We start from the raw sequence: 22,140 nt of genomic DNA, 5'->3' as shown, positions 1-22,140 counted from the left end.
TCATTTCACCTCTCTGCCCATCCACACAAGGCAGGTAAGTTGCTGGTAAAGCTTCATGTGACCATGCAGGTAAGACGCTCAGCCAGTTAGAAGCCAACTCTGTCATTGTCTTCCTGACTTTGAACAAGCCACTCCAGTCACTCAAAAAACCTCCACAGCACAGCTACCACCCTGCCCTTCTGATAGCTCAGCCTGGGCACTGCCCTCAGCTCCTGGCACGGTCTGTCATGGGCTCCGGAGTCATCTCCTCAGCACACATCAGCAGCAGTCCCTGAAGGGGACGGGGACAGGTCGGGGGGGGGGTGTCTCCCAATGGGCAGTCTTTGGCAAAAACCCCCAGTCAACCGCCCTGGTCAGAGGACTCTCAGACAGGGAGCTAACAGTGAGTGAAGATGGTCAAGACATCCAGTGCCTTCCCTCCCATGCCATGGTTCACTGTGTGCGCACCTCACAAGGCTAAGGTTCCAATGGACTAGCTGCTGTTCTGTAATGCAACCTGATGCAATGGAATCACTGTGCTGAGCAGAGTGTGCCTTAGGATGGGGTCTACCTCCAGGCTCTCAGCATTTTGGCAGCACCTGCTCCCTCTCCACTCTGCACTTTTTCCTTTTCCTACTGCCCGACCTCTGGATCTGGGGAACAAATCTGCAAGTCCCCAACATACTGACTCTCGATCATGTGAGCTGATGCTTTGAAGTAATCTTTTATATATATGTGAGGGGGCTTCAAAAAGTTCGTGGAAAGATTCCATTCTTCCATGAACTTTTTTGAATCCTTCTAATATCACTTGTTCCATTTCTTTAGAAAATCCTAAACCAGCTCATGTGGGCTTGAACCCAGATTCTGGGCTTGAGCTAACCGGCCACTGAACGGGTATCCCCAAAATCCACATGTGGACATCTGGATGAAGAAGAATGGGTTTGGGAATCAGACAGAACTGGGTTTATATCCCAGCATCACCACTGCTGAGCCTCTTGGCAAGTTTGCCTCTTGCTACGTCAACTTACGCATCTGCAAAATGGGGGCAGAGCAGGCAGTTCTTACTTCATAAGGCTGCTATGAAAGAGGAAATGTGCAAAGTCCCCCAAACCAAATCAAGCTCACTGCTAGTGAGCTAACTCCAACCCACAGAAGCCTGGAAAGCAGAGCTGGGGAACCTTTTTCCTGCCAAAATTTGTAACTTCATTCATGGGCCATGCAAAATTATCAACTTTAACATTAGCCAGCTATATTTGGTCAAACTTTTTAATTAACTCACCCCTAAGGAGTCCTGGTGTGGCGCTGTGGGTTAATGCACCAGACTGCAAAGCTGTTTGAACTGCAAGGTTGGTGGTTCAAACTCATCAGCTGCTCCTTGGAAACCCTACACAGGGTCGTTATGGGGTCAGAATCGACTCGACGGCACTTAACAACAACAAAGGAGTCCTCGTAGTGTAGTGGTTACGAATTGGGCTGCTAATCTCACTGTCAGCAGTTCGAAACTACCAGCTGTTCTGCAGGAGAAAGGTGAGGCTTTCTACTCCCGTAAAGATTTACAGCCTCAGAAACCCTGTAAAGGGTCGCTATGGGTCAGAACCGACTCCATGGCACTTAACAAGAAGGAGTCCTGGTGTGGTGCTGTAGAATAAAACACTAGACCGCAAGGTTTGTTTGAACCACAAGGATGGCGGTTCAAATTCACCAGCCGCTCCATGGAAGCCCTATGCAGGGTTGCTGAGTTGGAACTAACTCCATGGCACTCAACAATGTGATGGCTGGAACTGCAGTTGCCTTGGCAGAGCCAGACCAAATTATTTCACAGGCCATATACGACCCACAGGCCGGATGGTCCCCACCCCTGCTGTATGGGGTTCCTAAAGCTGTACGAGAGTAGAAAGCCTCATGTTTCTCCCGCAGAAAAGCTGGTGGGTTTAAACTACTGACCTTGCAGCTAGCAGTCCAGTGTTTATCCTACAGCCCCACTTAGGAACCATATTTCTGTGAAAATTAATGCACACATATGGAGTCCTGGTGTGACACTGCCAGATAATGCGCTGGACTGCAAGGTCAGTTTAAACCACAAGATCAGCAGTTCAAACCCACCGGCCACTCCTTGGAAACCCTATACAGGGTCGCTGAGTCTGAACCAACTCGATGGTACTTAACAATGCACTTTTTGCCAAGCCTCCTCTCCCTGAAGTAATGTATGTGCTAGGCTTTTTTTTTTTTTTTTCAGTGCTATTGCTGTAAAGGAACTCTGGTAGCGTAGTGGTTACGAATCAGGCTGCGAACCTTAAGGTCAGCGGTTTGAAACTACCAGCTGCTCCGCGGGAGAAAGATGAGGCTTTCTACTCCCGTAAAGATTTACACCCTCGGAAACCCTGTACAGGGTCGCTATGGGTCGGAACCGACTCGATGGCACTTAACAACAACAATTGCTGTTTTAAAAAAAAAAAAAGCCTAGAGCTTTTATGAAATATGAAAATACCTGGGATGGGATGGTAGAGTTGATGGGGTTATTTGCAGTCGGTACCACAATATGGTACACAAAGGAGTCCTGGAAGGCACTGTGGGCTAAAACACTGGACTACTCATGGTTGGTTTGAACCACAAGATCAGCAGTTTAAACTCAGCAGCCAGCCGCTCCTTAGAAACACTATGTTGTTGCTGCTGAGTGCCGTCGACTCAATTCCGACCCACAGCGACCCTGTATAGGGTTTCCAAGGAGCAGCTGGTGAGCTTGAACCGCCAACCTTACAGTTCAAACAGCTTTGCAGTCTGGTGCGTTAACCCACAGCGCCACACCACGACTCCACTAGAAACACTATACAGGGTCACTATAAATCAGGGCCGACTCCAAAGCACTTAATGGTCCAAGGAGCCCTGGTGGCACTGTGGGTTAGGCTTTGGGCTGCAACCACAAGGTTAACAGTTCAAATCTAGCATGGGAGAAAGATGAGACTGGCTGGTCCCGGAAAGACTGAGTCTCGGAAACCATATATAAGGTTACTAGAAGTCGAAATCTACTCAATGCAGTGGGTATAGGGTGCACAACAGTGGAAGTTACAATAACAGGTAATATTTCTGAACCCCTTAGATGTGCCCAGCACCGCTCTAAGCTCTTTACATGAAGTAACTCACTGACCTTCTGTGGCAACCTGAAAGACGGGGGTATCAGTAGCCTCACTTCGCAGATGAAAGAACAGAAATTCAGAGATTATATCACTTCCTGAAGCCCTATATATAATCTCTTCAGCCAGGAGGCAGGGCAGTGGGGTTTGAGTCCAGCTCATGTGGCTCCAAGGACTCCGTGGTCCCCAGCAAGGAGTCCCTGCCCACCCTTCCATCACACAGAGGGCGCTGTGCTCTGCCACTCGCCAACCCCATCAGACTTAGGAGAACTTGGCCACACCCACAATGCTGTCAGAAAGACGACTGATGTGTTTACTAGGCATTTTATTGGGTGGCATCTGAACAAATCCCACTGCCACCTCACAGTGTAGAACTAGGAGAATGGTGTGCACCTTCCAGCCCAGCAGCCTGCCCTGGTCCCACTCGGGAAGATGTCCCCCATACAGGTGGCATAGTCCCCCCCACCCCCACCCCCACTGCCCTTGGGCATAGGCCCACACCAGTGTTCTTTGAGGAGGAGTTCAGACGTGTGCTCTTCCCCCACTGCCCTTGGGCATAGGCCCACACCAGTGTTCTTTGAGGAGGACCCAGCGTTGTCAAAACCCATTGCATGGAGTTGATTCCGCCCTTTAGGCCAACCGTTGAGCGTTGAACCACTGTGCTTCTTCCCAGCACTTTCAGAGTCCCCTGAAAAGCATCCTCTGGTCACCTGGACTCCAGCCAAGAGAACAAGTTGCCAGTCCACACAGAGTCATTATGTGCCCAAAAAGGGGCAATCCTCTGGAAGCCAAGGTTAGGCTGGAGGCAGGAAGGGAAAACGCATCCACCTGGGCCCAGTGGGGACTGAGCCCTGCAGGGAAACCCACCAATACGGGCTCTGAGCGCAGCTGTCTCCAGAGGCAGGAGCAGAGGAGGTAAGGGAGAGCTGACATAGGATGAAGCCCCTCCTTCAAGACATCCCCAAATCACAGCCACACAAAAAGGACCACCACAAAGCACATGGGGCTGGCCAGAAATCAAGTGGGTCTCAGGTGAACAGAAGAAACCATGTGAAAGGCACACTGGCATCTCGGGTGTGGTTGGGCAGAGGTACCTGTTGATTCAGGGTGATAAGAAAGGCAGGCAGCAGCATTTGCCAGTCCTGTAGGCCCCCCTGGGCCACACCTAGCCCTGGGCATCCAGTGGCCTCAGGAGGAGCAGGGGAGAGGTCCCAGAGCTGCCTCTTTTTCCTCAAAGGATCTTGGGAGCTGCTGTACCTCCATCCCCAAGATCCCTCAGCCCCTGGGTCACAGTAGAAGGGTCCTACCTATCAGATGGAATTTCTAGAACAACCAACAGGGTAAGAGGTGGGGGCAGGGGCAGCCCTGTTCCTCCCCAACGTGAATCAAACCCATGCCAAGCCCCTGACCCTGAGCAGTAGTTGGGATGGCCAGTGGTCTCAGTGCCAGAAAGGGGCCATCCCAGGAGCCGGGTGGAGGGACCAGTGCAGTCAGAGGTCAGTCGTCTGGATGGACAGACAGCTGGACGGTGGGCAGCTCGGAGCAGACTCACTGCATGTACGAGTACCGCCAGTCTCCCAGAGGCTGGTGGGTCTCCTTGATGACCTGGGGCGATGTCCAGCGCAGGACGTAGTGCGGCCCTCCGGGCTTGTCATTGGTGCCTGTTGAAGAAATGGCTCACTCTGGGTTTCTGTGACAAGATTCCATGGCTCTGGGCAGATGGCAAAGGAGTCAGGGAGCAAGTGACAGGCAGCAAGCTGGCCTTGACCCATGCCCTGCTTGGGTACTTGAAAAATATCAGAGGGAACGCCCAAGAGACCAGGCCGGTACATGGAAGAGAGGGATGTCTCAAACGTGCTAGGGTGAGAGTGGCCAGTGCAGCTAGATCTAACCTTTCACAGCAAGCAGGGGTTACAGAGCACATCTACCCCAAGTGCACAAGGACCACATCAGTTGAGGCAGGAACCCATGGGCAGGTGTGTCCCCAGCACTGCCAGGCTCCATGTGCCCTGTCAGCCTTTTCCACAGCAGATGGGTAACCACCCCAGTGTCTGAGTGAGCTCACAGGTTGAGAGAACTTAACGTGTTAGCATGGGTAAAAGGTCGGGCACACAGCAAGCAGAGCTTGCTAACACTCTCAGGTGAATGAAGGCCCCAAGGTCCTGCTAGGAACCTGGCTCCTTCCTGGGAAGAGGGACCACTCACCAGAGGCTCGGGCCCCACCGAAGGGCTGCTGGCCCACTACTGAGCCAGTGGACTTGTCGTTGATGTAGAAGTTGCCGGCAGCATTCCTCAGCATCTTTGTGGCCTCGTGAACTATGTCCCTACAGGGACAGGGCAGCATTACAAGGACAACCAGCCCCCTCCCCAACCGCCATAGCACACACAACAGTGGCCAGCCACTTGCTGGGCATCCCTGGGCAGATTGTTCAGAAACACGGCTTTTCCCTCTTCCCTAGAGTGGGTGAACTGCTGAGGGGAGGGAGTGGGGCAATTTAAACAGCACATGATGGGTGTGGGGGAGGACAGAGGGTCAGGGCTGCACCCAGGAAACCACCCATGTGTCCAACTGTCCTGCCCCTTGGGAACTGAGGGGACCCCCAGACTCTCAACCATCGCCTTCAACTCATCCCACCTATAAGAGTCCTGGCAGGAAGGACATGCAAAGCCCCAGACTCAGTTTTATGGGGCCCAGGTTCAAATCCTGCCTCTGAAAGACCATCAGTGACCAAGCATTTGACTTCCTTTTCTGTGTCACAGAGAGCTATCTGAGCACGGGGCTATAACTTTGCTCAGGGAACCCCAACAGTGTCTGGAGAGCTAGTCTAAAGTGGGGCCCCAGATCCTATATTTTTAACAGCCAGCCTGCCTGCCTGCCTGTGTGGGTTCAGGTGAGAGGGATGGAGAGAAAGCAGGGAGGCAGCATTACCACTGGGAACAAGCCAGTTAAAGAACTGTTGAGACAGCCTCTAAGCAGGACTCAGGGACATGAACATCAGAATTCCAACAGATGGGACCACAGCGACCCCCGCCACTCACTTATCCTGGGCGAACACTGCCCCCGTGAGGCCATAGCTGGTGGTGCTGTCAACCAGCTGCAGCGTCTCCTTATACTTGTCATCCGGGTAGACATACACGGTGAGCACCGGCCCGAAGATCTCCTGGGAGGAGAGTCCCAGGGTCAGGCCCTGCACCAGAACCAGGGCCCCGAACCCTCTCAGTCTCCCTGCTCGAGTCTCTCCCTCCCCCTAGTTCCCTGTCCTCAGTCCAGTCAGTCCAGACCTCTAACCGCCCCCCCTCCCCCCCAAGAAAAGCCAGTCTTCACTTCCTCCTGGCTTCCCTCCAAGGACAGAAATGTGTCCCCATGCCCTGCTCATCGCATCCCAGTCTCCATGGAGCCAAGCCCACACCTGGAAAGCAAAGGGCCCAGACCCTGGGAAAGAGGAGGCTTCCAGCAGCAGTAGGTGTGGAGGGTTCAAGGTCCCCACTCCCTTAAAGAGCTGGAGAAGATGCCCCCTGCAGCAGCCCCACCCCGGCAATGCCACCTGGGCAAGTGCCTGGCTTGGCTGCCTTCGTTCCTCATCTATAAATGGGAAGGGCAGGGCACATCTCCTGTCAGGTGCCCAGCATGGCCAGGCCCCAGAGGCCACGATCACTGCAGCCATCATGGCACTGTGGGCAGTGGGAGGGCTGGGACACCAGCTGGCATTCATTGTCAAGGTCAAAGCCCAGGGTTTGGAGTCTAGAAGTCTGGACTCAACACCTGGCCCACTCTCACTGGGATTTGTAGGGTTCTCCCTCCCACCATCTGTCAAATGGGGACAATGCCACCCTGGAAGTGCCAGGCTATGTGTTCTACTTAGATGAGACTTTTCTCCCCTGGGCCCCTCGCCCACCAGGTCACCTCCTTCATGATGGACTCCTGAGGGTCCTTGCTCTCAATGATGCAGGGTTCCACAAAGTAGCCCACCGAGTCATCACACTTGCCCCCCGCCAGGATGGTGAGGCTGGGAGAGGAGCGGGCGTGTTCCAGCCACTTCTTGATGCGGCCAAAGGACTGGGTGGGTGGGAGGAGGAGGTGTCAGGGCTGCTGAGAGACCATCCCCAGCAGCCCCCCAACTGTCCCTGAGAAGACCCCAACTTCTGAAATGGGGTGACTGGGGTGGGGGTGAGAGTGGGGAGGTCAGAAGCCAGGTCTGGCTGAGCCATGGCAGAGACAAGGGCAGGTGTGTGAACTTGTATGTGTAGGTGTGTGAGAAGTGTTGGGTGTATCTGAGAGAATACCCAATACAACCACAGGTATACTTCCGGGTGTTCAATCAACTTTTCAAACAAGAATTGTATTTTCAATGGTATTGCCGAAATGCTTAAGCTTACTGCCTACTCTCAAATTAATAAATGAGAAAAAGCATTTACAACTTCAAAAATAGCTTTTTGTTGTTAGCTGTTTGTAGATTGATTCCCACTCATAGCGCTCCCTTGTGTGCAGAGTAGAAGTGCTTCACACAGTTGGCTGTTAAAGGCTAGAACCGCTTGGAAGCGGATTACCAGATCTGTTGTCTTGCAGGAGTGGGGTCTGAACCACCAACCTTTTGGCTTGTAGTCCAGCACTTAACCTTTCACACCACCCAGGGACTTTATACACACAAGCATTTTATTGACATATTTTTATGTTTTAAATTATTTATGTGTGTTGTTGGTAAGTGCCGTTGAGTCCGTTTCAACTCACAACGACCCCTGTATAGGGTTTCTGAGGGTGTAGATCTTTGCAGGAGCAAAGAGCCTCATCTTTCTCTCGTGGAGCAGCTGGTGGGATTGAACCACCAACCGTGGGGTTTACAGTCCAGTGGTGATCCTACAGAGCCACTACACTCCCATTATATCCTGGTGTGGTCCTGTAGGATCAGCACTGGACTGCTAACTGTAAGATTGGCAGCTCAAACCCACCAGCCGCTCCTTGGAAACCCTATACAGAGTTGTTATGAGTCGGAACTCACTCGATGGCACTTAACAGCAACAATACACAATAAATATGGAACTACAAAATATAATCTCCACAAACATTATATTCATATACAGGCAAATGGATGGTCATGTGTTTTCATGTTTAAGCACACAGACCTATGTGTGCCTATGTGCATATGTAGGTTCATGCTCATGTCTGGGGCCTGACACAATGTCCAGATTGTACATAGATACACATGTGTATCTGCACATCTGTGAGTCTATGTGGCTTTGGGTATGACTATGTGTATGCGGCAGACCTACATGTGTCTATACACAACTGCATATGAATGTATACATGAACACATGTGTGCACACACTACGCATGTCAGAGGGGTGTGTACACAGGAGATGAATGCTTCTTTGGTCGTGGATGATTGTCTGGTTCAAAACTGCGTGCATGTGTGTGCATGTATGTAGCCACAGAACCACCCTGCTCATAGCAATTGGGGCCGGGCTATGCCCTGACTAGGCCTCCCCATCTCTTCTTCCCTCTCCTCCCAGGTCCAGCATCCAGACCCTCAGGGAACCTCCCACTTCCTGCCCTGTACCTTGGCATCAATCACTGCGGAAAAGAAGGTCCCAAAATCCTCCGCAGGCTGGAGAGGGGGAGACACCACAAGAGAAGAGTCACTGCAGGCTGGAGACAAAGGCCCCACCCAATCCCATCAGCCCCCCGCTGGGCCACAGCAGGGACACTCACATCGCCCACTTTGATCCTGCTGTGCTCCTCCAGCAGCCGCCCTTTGATCTGCGGCCACAGTGAGCTTGGCACATAGAGGCGGGAGCAGGCGGAGCACTTCTGGCCCCCATACTCAAAGGCCGAGCGCAGGGTCCCGCTCACCACACTGTCCACATCTGCTGAGCGGTGGACGAAGTGGAAGTTCTTCCCACCACACTCTGTGAGGGCAGGAGGCAGGAAATGACTGGGTGGCCACGTCCATCAGGCACTGCCTGCCTACTCCCATCCCCAGCCCCACGGCCAACCCCCAGCACTGAGCGGACAGGAAGCAGGGACCATGGGTCCAACCCCTTCATCACACAGATGAGTAAACTGAGACGCAGGCTACCCAACCTAAAGGCAGAGGAACCAGAATCCTCCCAGCAGCCAACCTTACACCTTTCTGCACTCCCAGACGTGGGCACAGCTTTCCTGGTGAGGCAGGTTAAGTTCCCAGTCCACATCAATTGCCAAGGCTGGGCCCCTTCTTCTCCACTCACAGTGGGAAACCACGCCCCAGCTTACTTAGCATGAGGGGCTTTCAGGCAAGTCCCCTCACTCTCAGAGCCACAGCTTCCCAACTGAAAACAGCAGCTAACAGCACTTCCTAGAGCCACCCTCTCTGCCCGCAGCCCTTTGTGGGCTTCGTGTCTCACTAAAGCAAGCCTCCTAACAAGCCCCCATTATCAGACCCATTTTAAAGATGAGAAAACCAAGGCAGAGAAATGCCCAAGGTTGCCTAGCGGGGAGTAGGCGGCAGGCTCTGGGAACCTTGGCGAGCAGGTGGCAGGAGACAGATTCAAGAAGGAGCTGACTGCTCTCTGTCCGGTAAAGGTCAGATTGGACGGTATCAGGGGACTGGAAGCTGGAAGTGCTATAGCTTGTCCTGAGGAGGACTCACCTTCTCTAACACCTTCATCAAAGTTCCCACCAGCTGAAGAAGGGGATCCAGTCATCTCATGGGAACCACCTTACCCCCAAGGGACAGGAACTTGAATCCCGAGTCCCAGCTGTGCTGTTCATGTGCTGTGTGGCCCTGGGCAAGTCCTTCCCCTGCAAGCCCCAGCCTATCTGTCCAGAAACGAGGGCTCAGCACCAGAACACCTTCCCAGGGTAGTGTTCTGTGGCCCCGTGAGTTTGGGAACCACTACACACCAGCCTGTGCTCCTGAGGATGAGCCACACACTGGAGCACGATGGACTCTGAGAAGCCCAGCACATCAGTTTGTGCTTTGTTTTTCTAGCATGGCACAAACCACGTTTCCCTAACCATGACTCTGTCTTTAGGGGAAAATGATTACTGTTTCAACAGGATCTGGCCCCCACGGACCTCTCAGACCCATATCCTACTAACTTGTCCTCCCCTGCTTCCCCGGCGACACGGGCTGTTCTGTAACAGTCTCAAGTCCCGTAAGATGTAAGGTATGATTGTGTCTTCTAAATATGTCTGGTAATATGAACTTAGAAATAGGTCTGCCACTGTTAGACTTCCTAACATGAATGAGGAATCACTAGAAGCTTACAAGTCAGAAGATAATTATTTAAAAAGTGCCTGAACTTGGCCTAGAAACGTGGCTGCATCTGACATGTATAAAGCACATAAACAACCTTTGAAGCCGCTCTGACAAGACACGAAAAAGAAAGAGCATCAGTCTCAACAGCCCCCTAATCCCTAACGCTGAGGAGAAGACACACCATTCAGCTACTCCTTCACCTTGCAGAAAAGGCACGGCACACCAATCTGACGTCATGCGGGCCTTGCTGTGTGGCGTCAAGGTGACAAATGCACATAGAAGCCCTATAGTTCTCCCCACTCACTAAGGTTTAGTCTGCTGCAGCAAACCTTGAACCCAAGCCTAGTTAGGCCTTCCTCCCATGACCCTTTATTAAAGCTCAGAAGTCCAAGGTCTAACGCTCTAAACTCTTACCGCCACACAACGCGGTTACTTGTTTATTCTGATTGAATGAAGTGAAGTGAAGTTCTCAGTGAAGACTTGTGAGGTGTTAAGTGGATGCCTTGCCAAGGCTACCTTGTAGGAAACTAAAGCGGTTTGCACATAACAGACCAGAGTCACTGTTCATCTCTCCCAGGGTGATACCCCACAGGATCGGATTGTTCCATTCATTCCCTAAGGTAACACCACACTGGCCTCCTGTCTTTTCTTCAAACACAAGCTCACTCCCACCTCACGGCCTCTAGCTTTGTGGTTCCCTCTGCCTGGACCTGTGCCCTGTGCCGTCAGATACGGTAGCCACTGACCACAAGTGGATGTCTACATTCAAATTCAATGTCTACATTCAAATTCTAAATTCAAATGAATTCAAATTCAATGAAGCAAAAACGCGTCTTCCTCCATGACACGAACCACATTTCAAGTGGCTGCCGTACCAGACAGTGCAGATGGACAAGGCTCCCAGCATCACAGGAAGCTCTAGTGGACAGTGCTGGTGCCCAAGCAGGGTCCCCCCACAGACTGTACATGGTTGGCGGCTTTTCATTGTTCTGGTCTCAGCTCTAAGTTAGCATACCCACCCCTCTGGCCTTGGCCTCTCACCTCTCTTCCCACCTTTATTTGTTGAGAGCCCTGTCAGTAAGGGCTCTCAAGGACATGCTCACTGTCTGTCCTGACTACTGGGATTTAAATGGCCCAGGGCAGGGGCCGTGTGCGGCTTGTCATATTGCACACCAATGTCCAAAACACTGCCCGGGGGTTTCCCTAATGAACAGAACCACACGCGAGGCTCCCACATGGACACCTGACCCACGGCTGCACCACCCCCACCGCCTCCTCCTTCAGGACAAGGGGTGGGGCCGGCAGCAGAGGGCCACAGGGACGGGCTGTGGGACTCCTACCTCCAGCCAGGCGTGGGAAGGTCCGGAACCGGTCCAGATTTTGGGCTACTTGCTTCCAAAGGTGTTTGAAGGTGCTGAAACCAGAAGAGGTCAGGGTGAGGATCAGGCAGTGGGGCACATGCTCCTGAGAGGGTGAGTCCCTCTCCAGTGGGGAGCAGGCCGGCTGGGGGGCCCACAAGAGGAAGGGACTGAAAATTCCAGGGGACAGCACCGGGGTAGCGCCCCAGCAGGAGGCAGGCAGGGGTAGGGGAGGCTGGGTGGGTGGCAGCAGATGGAACAGGTTCCATTCTGAACCTAAGGGGAGGAGGTAAGGGGAGGACTGGTGGCAGGATGGTACAGGGGAGCAGGTCCAAGCTTTGAAGCTACAGAGCGCAGTGTTGAGTCCTGGCTCAGACTCACGTGGCTGTGTGACTTGTACTCACTACTTAACCTCTCTGAGCCTCACATTTCTCATCTGGAAACTGGAGGAAACCATGGAGTCCTGGTGTGGTGCTGTAGGGTAAGCACTGGGCTACTAACCACAAAGTCGGTGATTCAAGACCACCAGTCACTCCTTGGAAACCTTATACAGGGTTGCTATGAGTTGACTCAACAGCACATAGCAGTACCCCCACCTAGCAGGATTGGCATGGGAGAAAGTCCTTCAGACAGGCTGGACACACTGTGGGTCCCTGACGGGGAACTGTCCATGCAATGGGCTGGAGGGGCCTCCTTAATCCAATACCTGGGGCTCAAGCGGCAAATCTAAGGAGGGGCCTGGGAGAAGGAGCTCAGGCCCCCGTCCCGAGCTATCACCCTGGAGGTCTACACCTCATCGAGGGCTCTGAGTGTGACCAACCTCAGCACCACAAAACAATAAAAATGCTAATCACCCAGCAGCCAGCGACACAGTAGCTAATACTAATTTATGACTTTCCTACCTTTTAGCCCGCTGCTCATCAGAGCATGGCAAATGGGGGGCCAGGCTGCTGCTGCCCACTAATCGGCAGAGACCCAAGGGGCCCACGGCTGGCAGAGCGGGCCTTTTGGAAAACGGCCCTCCTCAGCAATTCTAACGCTGCCAGCGCCACCCAGCAAGCCTTGGTAGAGAAGGGTTGGGGGAGCTGGGGGCGAGCCCTAAGGGGTAAGAAGCCTCTGCAAGTGCCCCAGGGACAATCAGCTGCCCCCAGATAGCTCCACCTGATGACCACAGGCACTCCAATTCCAAGTGACCAGCCTGGGTTTCTGCTTGCTCTTCCCAGCGTCCACCTGGGGGAGTCACAAGTTCAAGGTTTCTGCTGACTCTCCACCTCCCTTTCCCTCCTTGGACAGGCAGTCCCCACCTTCTTTCTATTTTCACTGGCTGCCCCCTGGCTCAGGCCAATGCTGTGCCCTCTCAGGCCAGCTGTGGGACAGCCTCCTACCCAGCACAGTAATAGCGTGATCTGGACAGAGGAGGCGAACATAGGGCCTGCGGGGGTCGGGCAGGGAAAGAAAGTGATCAAGTATCTGGGAATCCAGCAGCTGGTGGGGACGTGGGCACAAGAGCCCACCTGCCCTTTCCAGCCAGTGGTATCACATGGAAATAGTGACCAGGGTGCCCAGTTTCTCAAGAGAAGCCAGAAGTCCATCTATAAGAAACTAAGGCTGGATCACCACTATTAGGGGCCAAAGAAAATACAAGTCCAATTTGAGGGCCACCAGCTGCAATCTCTGATAATGACCTACTCAAGAACCCAGCGGATGCTGAGAACCTTCAGTGGCTCCCATCACCATCAGAGTCCAGCCCAGACTCCTTTGCAGACTTGACGGAGCCCGTGTAAGGAGCCCTGGTGGTACCACAGCTAAGCACTCAGGTGCTAACTAAGAGAAGAGATTTGAGCCCACCCAGCTACTCTGAGGGAGGAGAGCCTGGTGATCTGTTTCTGTAAAGATTCGGTCCTGTGGGATTGCTCTGAGTCCGAATCGAGCAGACAGCACCTGATGACAGTCACAGGGAGCTTGTATAGTCACTAGACTAAGTCACCTGAGAGCCGAGACCTTCTCTATGAGCACAGAGCCCAGCACACAGCAAGGGTTCCAGAAATACCCACTGAGCAGGTGAATGAATGGGTGAGACTCTTGATCAGACAGCTGCCTGCCTCCTGATTCATCAAACTGTGTCCCCACAATGCCACACTCCAGCCACATACCTCTTTCCAATCCCTACAGTAAAACATGCATTCCTGCCTGTTTTACCCTCTCCTAGAACACTCTTCTCTCACTCTCTCCCCACTTTGCCTGGTTAACTCCTGCCCTCCAGTCTCAGCTGCCACCTCCTCCAAGAAGCCTTCCTGACTCTTCTCCTCCAATCTATCCCAACCTGTCTCCTGCCCTCTTCCAGAGGTCAGGACAACCATCAAAATCAGTATTGACAGACATCTATAGGCTATACTTCAGGTCTGCAGAGCTCCTTCCAAGTCATGGACTGATGTGAACTTCACACTAACTCTGCCACCATTGTACAGGTGCGTTTGCCTCCGCTGTACAATGAAGAAACAGAGGCTCAGAGATGTGTGTGAGGTGGCTCACCCTCCTCGCAGTGAGTGGAAAGAGTCAATGGCTGACCCGTGGGTTCACAGCTCTGGCTCCTGGATAGCAGATGACAAAGTGGTTACCTGGTGACCTTCCCCTGTGACATGTAGCTCCCCTCCCCAGGACTTACGGCACACTGCCAGTGAAGTTGATGCCACAGAGGTGCTCTGAGCTGGTGATGGTGTCCCCAAACACGGGCCCGTCCGCTGGCACAAACTGGATGATGTTGGGGGGTAGACCCGCCTCGCGGAGAATGCGGTAGACAGCGTAGCTGGCCAGCATGGCTGTGTCACTGGGCTTCCAGAGGACCACGTTGCCCTGCCCAGGAGGCATGATGATAATGCACAAGGCTATGGGGCCACCAGCCCACTGACTTGCTCTGCCGCCCACAGCACAGCCGTCCCTTTACCTCAAATCTGCCCTCAGCTCCCGAGGACTGACCCAAAGTACCTGTGTGTCCTCGGCCCCTGTGCCAACCAGGATGTCCCCACCTGATGCCAGCCCTCCAGCACTGTGTCCTAAAGCACTGAAGTCACACCCTGCCCTGTCTGCTTCCTTGCTCTACACAAGGCCTCTTTCTCTAGAAACCCGTGCTGACAGCCCACCGCCCCCCCTGGAGGTCTGTCCAGGTGTGTGCACAGCGCTGCTTAAGCTGAGAACCAGGAGCCGCGTCCGTCCTGAGCAGGCGCACCTCCCACTCCTTCCTCTATGGTCAGGAGCTGTGTCCCCATCAGATGAGGGGCCCCACAAGAACGATTATGACTAAGGACTCCAATGACTCCACTCCTGGCCCCACAGCAGATGGACTTGGTCCGTCCGAATCCGTGTCTGTCCCATCAGCCACTAGCTGTGTAACCATGACAAAAAGCCACAGGCTCTGTTACTCTTTTCAGCACTCGGAGCGGAGGCCTGACCACACACAACACTCACTTCTCAGAACTGCTGAGAGAGGACAAGGAGAGGTGGTACTGGGCACGCGGCAAGCCCTCAAAGGGGAGCTACAATGAGCCTCATTAACTAACACGCAAACCAAACCCTGTCACAGAGCTGACTCCGATTCATGATGATTCAGAACTGCTCCACGGGGCTTTCTTGGCTGCAGTCTTTATGAAAGCAGACTGCAGGGCCTTTCCTGGGACTGCTGGTCGTATACTATGCCCACATGCGGCCAGACGTGGTATTAAAACAAGGCATGCGCACAGTACCATTTGATCCTCACAACCCTACAATGGAGACTTTGTTATTATTTCCACTTTACAGGTAAGGATACTGTGCCTCAGGGAAGTTCAAGGACCTGCCTGGGGTCACTCAGCTAAAGGTGCGATTCTAGCCCAAACCCTTTCCACAGCCTCCACCTTCTATGCTTCTCCCTGTGTGGAGACCTTCAGGTGGGGCACATTATGACCTCGGATGATAGCAAGCCCCCACCCAACCTTGGCCCATAAGCTCACCATCAGGGCCGGCGCCCCTGCCAGGTTGCCACCAATTGCCGTGAAATTGAAGGGGGAGATGGCTGCCACGAAGCCCTAGGGATGGAGGGGATGGTGAGGGTGGGGCTCCAGGTCCCTGGCAGTCCCTCCCCTGTCCCTGTCCCTGAAGGTACCTCCAGCCCCCGGTACACCACGCTGTTGGTGCTGGGTGGCACGCTGAGGGGCTGCTCGCCCTCCAGCTCTGTGGCGAACTTGGTGTTGAAGCGGAAGAAGTCAATGAGCTCAGCTGCGGCATCGATCTCAGCCTGGATCACCGTCTTACCCTGTGGAGGCAGCAGACGAAGCTGTCAGAAACCTGAGCTGGTGCTCAAGGCAGGTGGTTCCTACTAGCCCACGGATGGCACCACGCCCAGCCATAGCAGGGGCTACTCAATGCTGACTGGGCTGACCACAGCTTTTCCTGGGAGACCCTTGAAAAAGGCACACCACTCAGGACCTGGGTGTTGCTAAGGGCTGTTGTGTCGATTCTGATTCATAACAACCCTGTATAGAGTCTCTGAGGGTACACATCTTTACGGGATGTGTACCCTCATCTTTCTCCTGTAGAGCAGCCAGTGGGCTTGAATCCCAGACCTTGTAGTTAGCAGTCCGGTGCCTCTCCTTGAGTGTCACCACAGGACTCCTGGGTGGGTGTAAGCAGCATTTATTGATCACCTATGACAGATCACCCGTCTGTCAGTTTGTCACACTACAGTGACTTGCAGGTTGCAATGATGTAAGAAACTATGCCACCGGTACTTCAGATACCAGCAGGGTCACCCTTAGTTTATGCAGGTTTCAGAGGAGCTTCCAGGCAGAGACTAGAAAGAGAGGCCTGGCAATCAAGTTAGCCAATGAAACCATCTGAATCACAATAGAACCATGTCTGATTCACTTGCTTTGAACATGTCATCAGGACGGACTGGTTGCTGGAAAAGGAAAGCATGTTTAATGAAGTAGAGGGCCAGCAAGGGCATGGGAACCCCTCAGTGAGGCAGATGGACTTGGACATGCTGGTGAACATGAGGAAAGGTCAGCACTTTACAGTCTGAGGCATCATGGGACCTCTGAATGGAGGTACCAGGAATGGTCCTCAGTACATACTCAGGATCACATCAGCACAGGACTGCCAGGTGGGTCGGGCTCTTGGGGCACTAGAAACCAGGGCAGGCCGCTTGTCCCCTTGAGATGAGCACGTGGCCTCACTAGGGGTGGGGAGAAGGCTTGAGTGAACAACCAGGAGGCCCCAGTCATTTAGGCTGGCTGTTTTCCTCCACAGCACATGTGAACTGGGGCAAGGACATTGGGTGAGTCTCTCTCTCAGCATACAGGGCCACAGGCAATTGCATGCCTCACTGGGACACAGAGTCGGGAAGGCTGAGCTAGTCTGTGGTCATGCACTTCCTACAAGCTTCTGAATCTTTAGCCAAATAAAGTGTGAGGCTCACCCAGAAGACCCATCCCCAAAGTGCTGCCCAGAAAGTCAAAGGTAATAATACTGGAGTCCAAGGGTGTGGGGTACCACACCACCTCCATGCAGCAGGGGACGGCCAACCAAGAAGATGAAATTGGGCTGACCCAAATGGAGTCCTGGTGTGGCATTTAGGTTAAGCGTTAGAATATTAACTGCAAGGTTGATGGTTCAAACCCACTAGTCACTCCTTAGAAACCCTATACAGGGTTGCTATGAGTCAGAACTGACTCAATAAATGGCAGCCTGGGTTCTGGAGTTCATAACTTGCCCAACCCGAACCCCAGCGGGCTGGCATCCCCAGGCTCAGTTTCTGGGATGGTGAAGTCAGCTTCTCCCCGTGTCCGCTTACCCGGCACACTTTGCTCTTGGTACCTTGCCTCACTCAGCATGCATGCATTCTAAACGCATTCACCAAGAGCTTTCTACAACTCTGTTAAAACATCGTGCGAGACAAGAACACTAAGCCAATGATCGTTGCTATTGTTAGCTGGCATCAAGCAGGCCCCTAACTCATGACGACCCCAAACACAAGGAAATAAAACCATGCCTGGTCCTGCACCAACTGTGAACTGGGCCCTAGTGACCCATAGGATTTTCACTGGATAATTTTTTCAGAAGTAAATCACCAGCCCCTTTCTTTTTATTCTGGAAGCTCTGCTAAAGTCTGTTTAGCATCAAAACAACATTCAAACTTCCAGTGGGTGGTTACTGCTCAGGAGGAGCATTGGCCAGAAACTGAGTTCGGGTCTTCTGCCTGGACTGTGAGAATTCTACAGCTCATTAAACCATGTTTTCCGCCATCACCACCAATAACCGTCAAATGGATTCCAACTCATGGTGACCCATGGTTCAGGGTAGAACTATGCTCCACAGGTTTTCAGTAGTGTGACCTTCCAGAAACAGGTCACCAGGCTTTCCTTCAGAGGTTCCTCTGGGTGGGTTCAACTCACCACCAGGAACTCCTAATCCATTACTAGCCTTAAAAAGCTCATAAAAGATGATGAGTGCATTGTTGTTGAGTGACCTCACATTGATTCTGACTGACTCCCAGGGACGCTGTAGGACAGAGGCAAACGGCCCCGCAGGGTATCCTAGGCTGTCCTCTTTAGGGAACACATCACCAGGTCCTTCCACCCACACAGTACTGGGTGGGTTCCAACTGCTGACCTTTGGGGTAGCAGCCAAGCGCTTAACCAGTATGCCCCAGAGCTCCTCTTTCGACTCTAATGTGATCTGTTCTGCAACTGAACTGAAGGAGTAACCTTGTGACCCAAGGCTCAGGGAGCCTCCCAGGGGTGGTGGTGTCTGGGCAGAGAAGACAGTGGGAGCTCCTGGCTGGGGTGCTGTGGGCAGAGGAGAGGGGGCACAAGGCACTGGCAGCGAGCAGGGGAGGGCTGGACAGAGATGGGGAATGAAGGGCCCTCCTGGGACTTAGGTCTTGGCTGTGCATCGTAGAACAACTAGCTAAGGTGTGATAAAGATGCTAGGAAGGGCCGCAGGACCCTGCCCAGGCCTGGGGGCAGGGGCACTGCACAAGGACAGGGACAGTGCCACAGTCCAGGCAAAGCCTGGCCTGGGACGAGGGCAGAGGAGAGGGGAGGAGGAGACATTTCCAGGGCAGAACACCCTGAAGACATCTCTTGGCACCCCAAAGCAGGTATCTGTTGTAATGAATGGGGAATGCCCACTCCCCAACCTGGCCCATAATGCACCTCACCTGCCCCACCATGGTCTTGGCAAGGATCTCGGCCCTGTGGGGTCCGCTCAGCAAATCTGCCGCTTTCAGGAAGATCTGGGCCCGGTCAGCGACAGGCTTCAGGTCCCACTCTTTCCTGGCAGCCAGGGCGGCCTCGATGGCTTTGTTGAGCAGGGCCTGAGAAGAGAGAGAGAGAGAGAAAAGGGTTGGCGGCTTAGCCAAGAGCGTCCCAGGAGATTCAATGAGGGGAGAGACAGTCAGGAGGCTCCACTCTACCTTGGGAAGAACCCAGGCACCCTAAGTCCCCCGCTTCCCCACAGCTGCAGATGCTGTGCCCCATGGCCGGCTGGCTTGACCAAGGACACGGTCCCAAGCCGTCAGCTGTTAAACCTGCTCCAGCTGCCTTGGGAAATCTGACCAGGGCTTCTCCTTATTCCTGGAATCTTGTGCCCCTAAACTGCCATCCAGGGCTCTAGCTCCCTAGGTTGGGGCCTTGCCCTGGCCAGAGTAAAACCCCAGACTTAAACTCATGATGGGGGGCTTTAGAGAATTCATGGAAAAACAGAATGAAAAGATGATGGAGTTTTTCCTCAAACTTTCTGAAGCTGCCTCATACACGTGCCACTGCCCCATAAATTTACATCCAGATTCCCCGCCATAGGTCACCTGTCCCACTTACCCATCTCCTAACAACTCTCTGCCTGGCTTTCCATACACTATGCTCCTCATGTCCCCAATTAGCTACGCCCAGAATCTAGCAGGGTCTGCCCACTGCGATGGGAGTGTCAGGTACATCCCAGGCCTGGCCAAGGCAAATCTCATTGGGTTTAAGTTAGCTCCTTTCTGCCAGGGGCTGTCAAAGCACCCACAGTGCCAAGTGAGGGCACCCACAGTGCCAGTCCCACTCCATCCCCCATCCACAGTCAGGCAGGGAAACAGCAATGGGCATCAGCAGTGGGCAGGGCATGGGCAATGACCCCAACCCCAATGCTGCCAGGGACTCACCTTGTCTGCATAGCAGAACTTGGCCACCTTGTGTCCGTGGTTAAAGGGCTATAAGAAGAGAAAAGAGTGGGGTCACTGTCGAGGAGGAGGCTGGTACTGGGGTTGGGAGGAGAGTTGGGCACATAGCCCGTCTTCCTTTTGCACACTGTCTTTCATTTTTGCTGACAACGTATACATCAAAACATGCTTTCTGTTCCCATAAAGATTTACAGCCTCAGATACCCTATGCAGGGTCGCTATGAGTGGAAACCAACTCCCCGGCACATCACCACCACTGCCACCGCCACCACCACCGCACATGCTATTCAGTGACGTTTGTATTCTTCACATGAAGTCCACATACTCACTATTTCTGTTCCTGCTATGTCAGCCCCATTCATTTCGACTCACTGTCCCCTCAACCTTTGCATCTAGACTTTGGAGTTACCGTTGTCTTCAAGAAAATTTTAGTTTAATGCAATTCTTTTTTTAAACCTGAATTGCTTTTTAATTAAAAAATGACTTCAGGGGATCATTTTAAGGTTTAAATTATATCCCAGGGTAATGGTCTCCTAGTATTCCCCCAGCCTCAATGGAGGCTGTATCCCTTGGGAATTTGAAGTTCTGTTCCTCAAGTTTTCCCCTTTCTTTCAGGACCCAATTAGGAACTCCAGTTAGGTGCAGTGGATAAAACCCCCGGCTGTTAATCATTTCTCCTGTGGAGTCCTCCAAGGGCTCCTCCACAGGAAAGAAGATGGGGCAGTGCGTTTCTGTAATGATCACAGCCTTGTAGACCCTACAGGGCCGTTCTACTCTGTCCCTACAAGGTGGTTCTGAGTCAGAATCTACTCAGCGGCCAATGGAGTGATTGGGATCCATCTAATGTGTTCCCGACCAAAATGTTCCATAGTAGCAGTTCGGTACTATATGGCCCTTCAGGACAGGAGACGCAGTGGTTCATGGAGGCCACGGGCCCTTCAGTCCAGTTCTTTCTCCCAAGCTCCAGATGCAGATGTTGGATGGTTGCTCAGAGCCCACTTTCTAGGCGAGATTTCCCCGACAAACTCTCTCGTCTCTCCATTTCTCTGCTGGCCTGAGGGACACCTCCTTCCCCAGGACCTTCTACCTCTCGAGAGCAGAGCTCCGATTCATCGGTCTCTGAGTTACATTCCCTTACTGGCACCCATATCACACAAGTTCAATCCAGAAGGAGAAAGACATGTTCCACATGATCATTCGGGGGAAGCTTGGCTTGTAGGGCCAGAAAGACACAGGTTCAAATCCCAGTGCTGACATTTCCCAGCTGTTGCACCCCTACCTTGTGGAAGATGGGATCCTGAAGGAAAACACTTCTAAATCAGCTCTGTGAGTTCACAGAAAGTCTCTTCACACAAGAGCTAATTTAATAATGTCCCACTGCCTTACCCTCACCCCAACAGACTAGTGTAGAATGCTCACCATTTCTCCATCCTCCTGAGTCACTGAGGAGCAGGGCAATTACTTCTTGGGCCCCTTTCAGGAGACCCATAATTATTCATCTAACGGGAAGGCACGCAACAAACAACCGGCAGAACTAGCAGTGCTGGATGCTAGCAAGAACTATAAAAAGCAGAAGTTTCACTTCCAACCCCACGCAGGGCTGGCAATATTAGTGGCATATGCTAGATATATCAACACCTCTGCCACCCATTTAGTCTTGAGCTCTGGTAGCATAGTGGTTACGAATCTGATTGTGAACCGCAAGGTCGGCAGTTTGAAACTACCAGCTGTTCTGTGGGAGAAAGATGAGGCTTTCTGCTCCCGTAAAGATTTACGGCTACCCGGAAACCCTGTACAGGGTCGCTATGAGTCGGAACCGACTCCATGGCACATAACAATAACAACAGCGCTCAGTTTGGTCAGCAGTTCAAACCCACCCAGGGGCTCTACAAGAGAAAAGATTTGTCACTGTGCTCCATTCAAAATGACATCCTAAGAAACCCTTTGGGCCAGTCTAACTCTGTAAGTCGCTGTAAGTCGCAAATCAATCCCTAGCACCTAACAACAATACAACAGTCTGGTTTAGACCTGTGCTGGCCAATATGGTAGCCACTCTTGCGACTTAAAACTAGCCGTGTACTGTGGGTCAGGTGCTCAGCAGGCACATGTGGCTGGTGGCTCTTGTGACAATGCAGACCCAGAACACCGCCCCCCCCACCATCATCTGCAACAAGGCGGCTCAGAGCTGGGGTCTTCAATGAAGCATTTCCCAAGAAATCACAGAGAAGCCCAAATCA

General features: G+C 52.8%; 1 protein-coding gene across 1 annotated transcript in view; it reads right to left on the bottom strand.

Annotated features, from left to right (window-relative positions):
• Positions 1-205: 205 nt before the first annotated feature.
• ALDH4A1 (aldehyde dehydrogenase 4 family, member A1) overlaps positions 206-22,140 on the bottom strand; it is a 57,244-nt gene continuing 35,309 nt past the window's right edge. The window contains exons 4-17 of the mRNA XM_006866406.1: positions 19,886-19,933; positions 18,902-19,057; positions 15,845-15,994; positions 15,693-15,767; positions 14,372-14,559; positions 11,689-11,762; positions 8,818-9,014; positions 8,666-8,713; positions 7,015-7,167; positions 6,150-6,271; positions 5,316-5,434; positions 4,663-4,771; positions 1,008-1,011; positions 206-271 (exon numbers count right to left, since the gene is read on the bottom strand). Of these exons, the coding sequence (XP_006866468.1) occupies positions 206-271; positions 1,008-1,011; positions 4,663-4,771; positions 5,316-5,434; positions 6,150-6,271; positions 7,015-7,167; positions 8,666-8,713; positions 8,818-9,014; positions 11,689-11,762; positions 14,372-14,559; positions 15,693-15,767; positions 15,845-15,994; positions 18,902-19,057; positions 19,886-19,933 (1,509 nt within the window). The remainder of the gene's footprint in view (positions 272-1,007; positions 1,012-4,662; positions 4,772-5,315; positions 5,435-6,149; positions 6,272-7,014; positions 7,168-8,665; positions 8,714-8,817; positions 9,015-11,688; positions 11,763-14,371; positions 14,560-15,692; positions 15,768-15,844; positions 15,995-18,901; positions 19,058-19,885; positions 19,934-22,140) is intronic.

The sequence above is a fragment of the Chrysochloris asiatica genome, unplaced genomic scaffold, assembly GCF_000296735.1.
Source record: "Chrysochloris asiatica unplaced genomic scaffold, ChrAsi1.0 scaffold00090, whole genome shotgun sequence".
Lineage (NCBI taxonomy): Eukaryota > Metazoa > Chordata > Mammalia > Afrosoricida > Chrysochloridae > Chrysochloris > Chrysochloris asiatica.
This window is presented reverse-complemented; position numbering and strand designations above follow the sequence as displayed.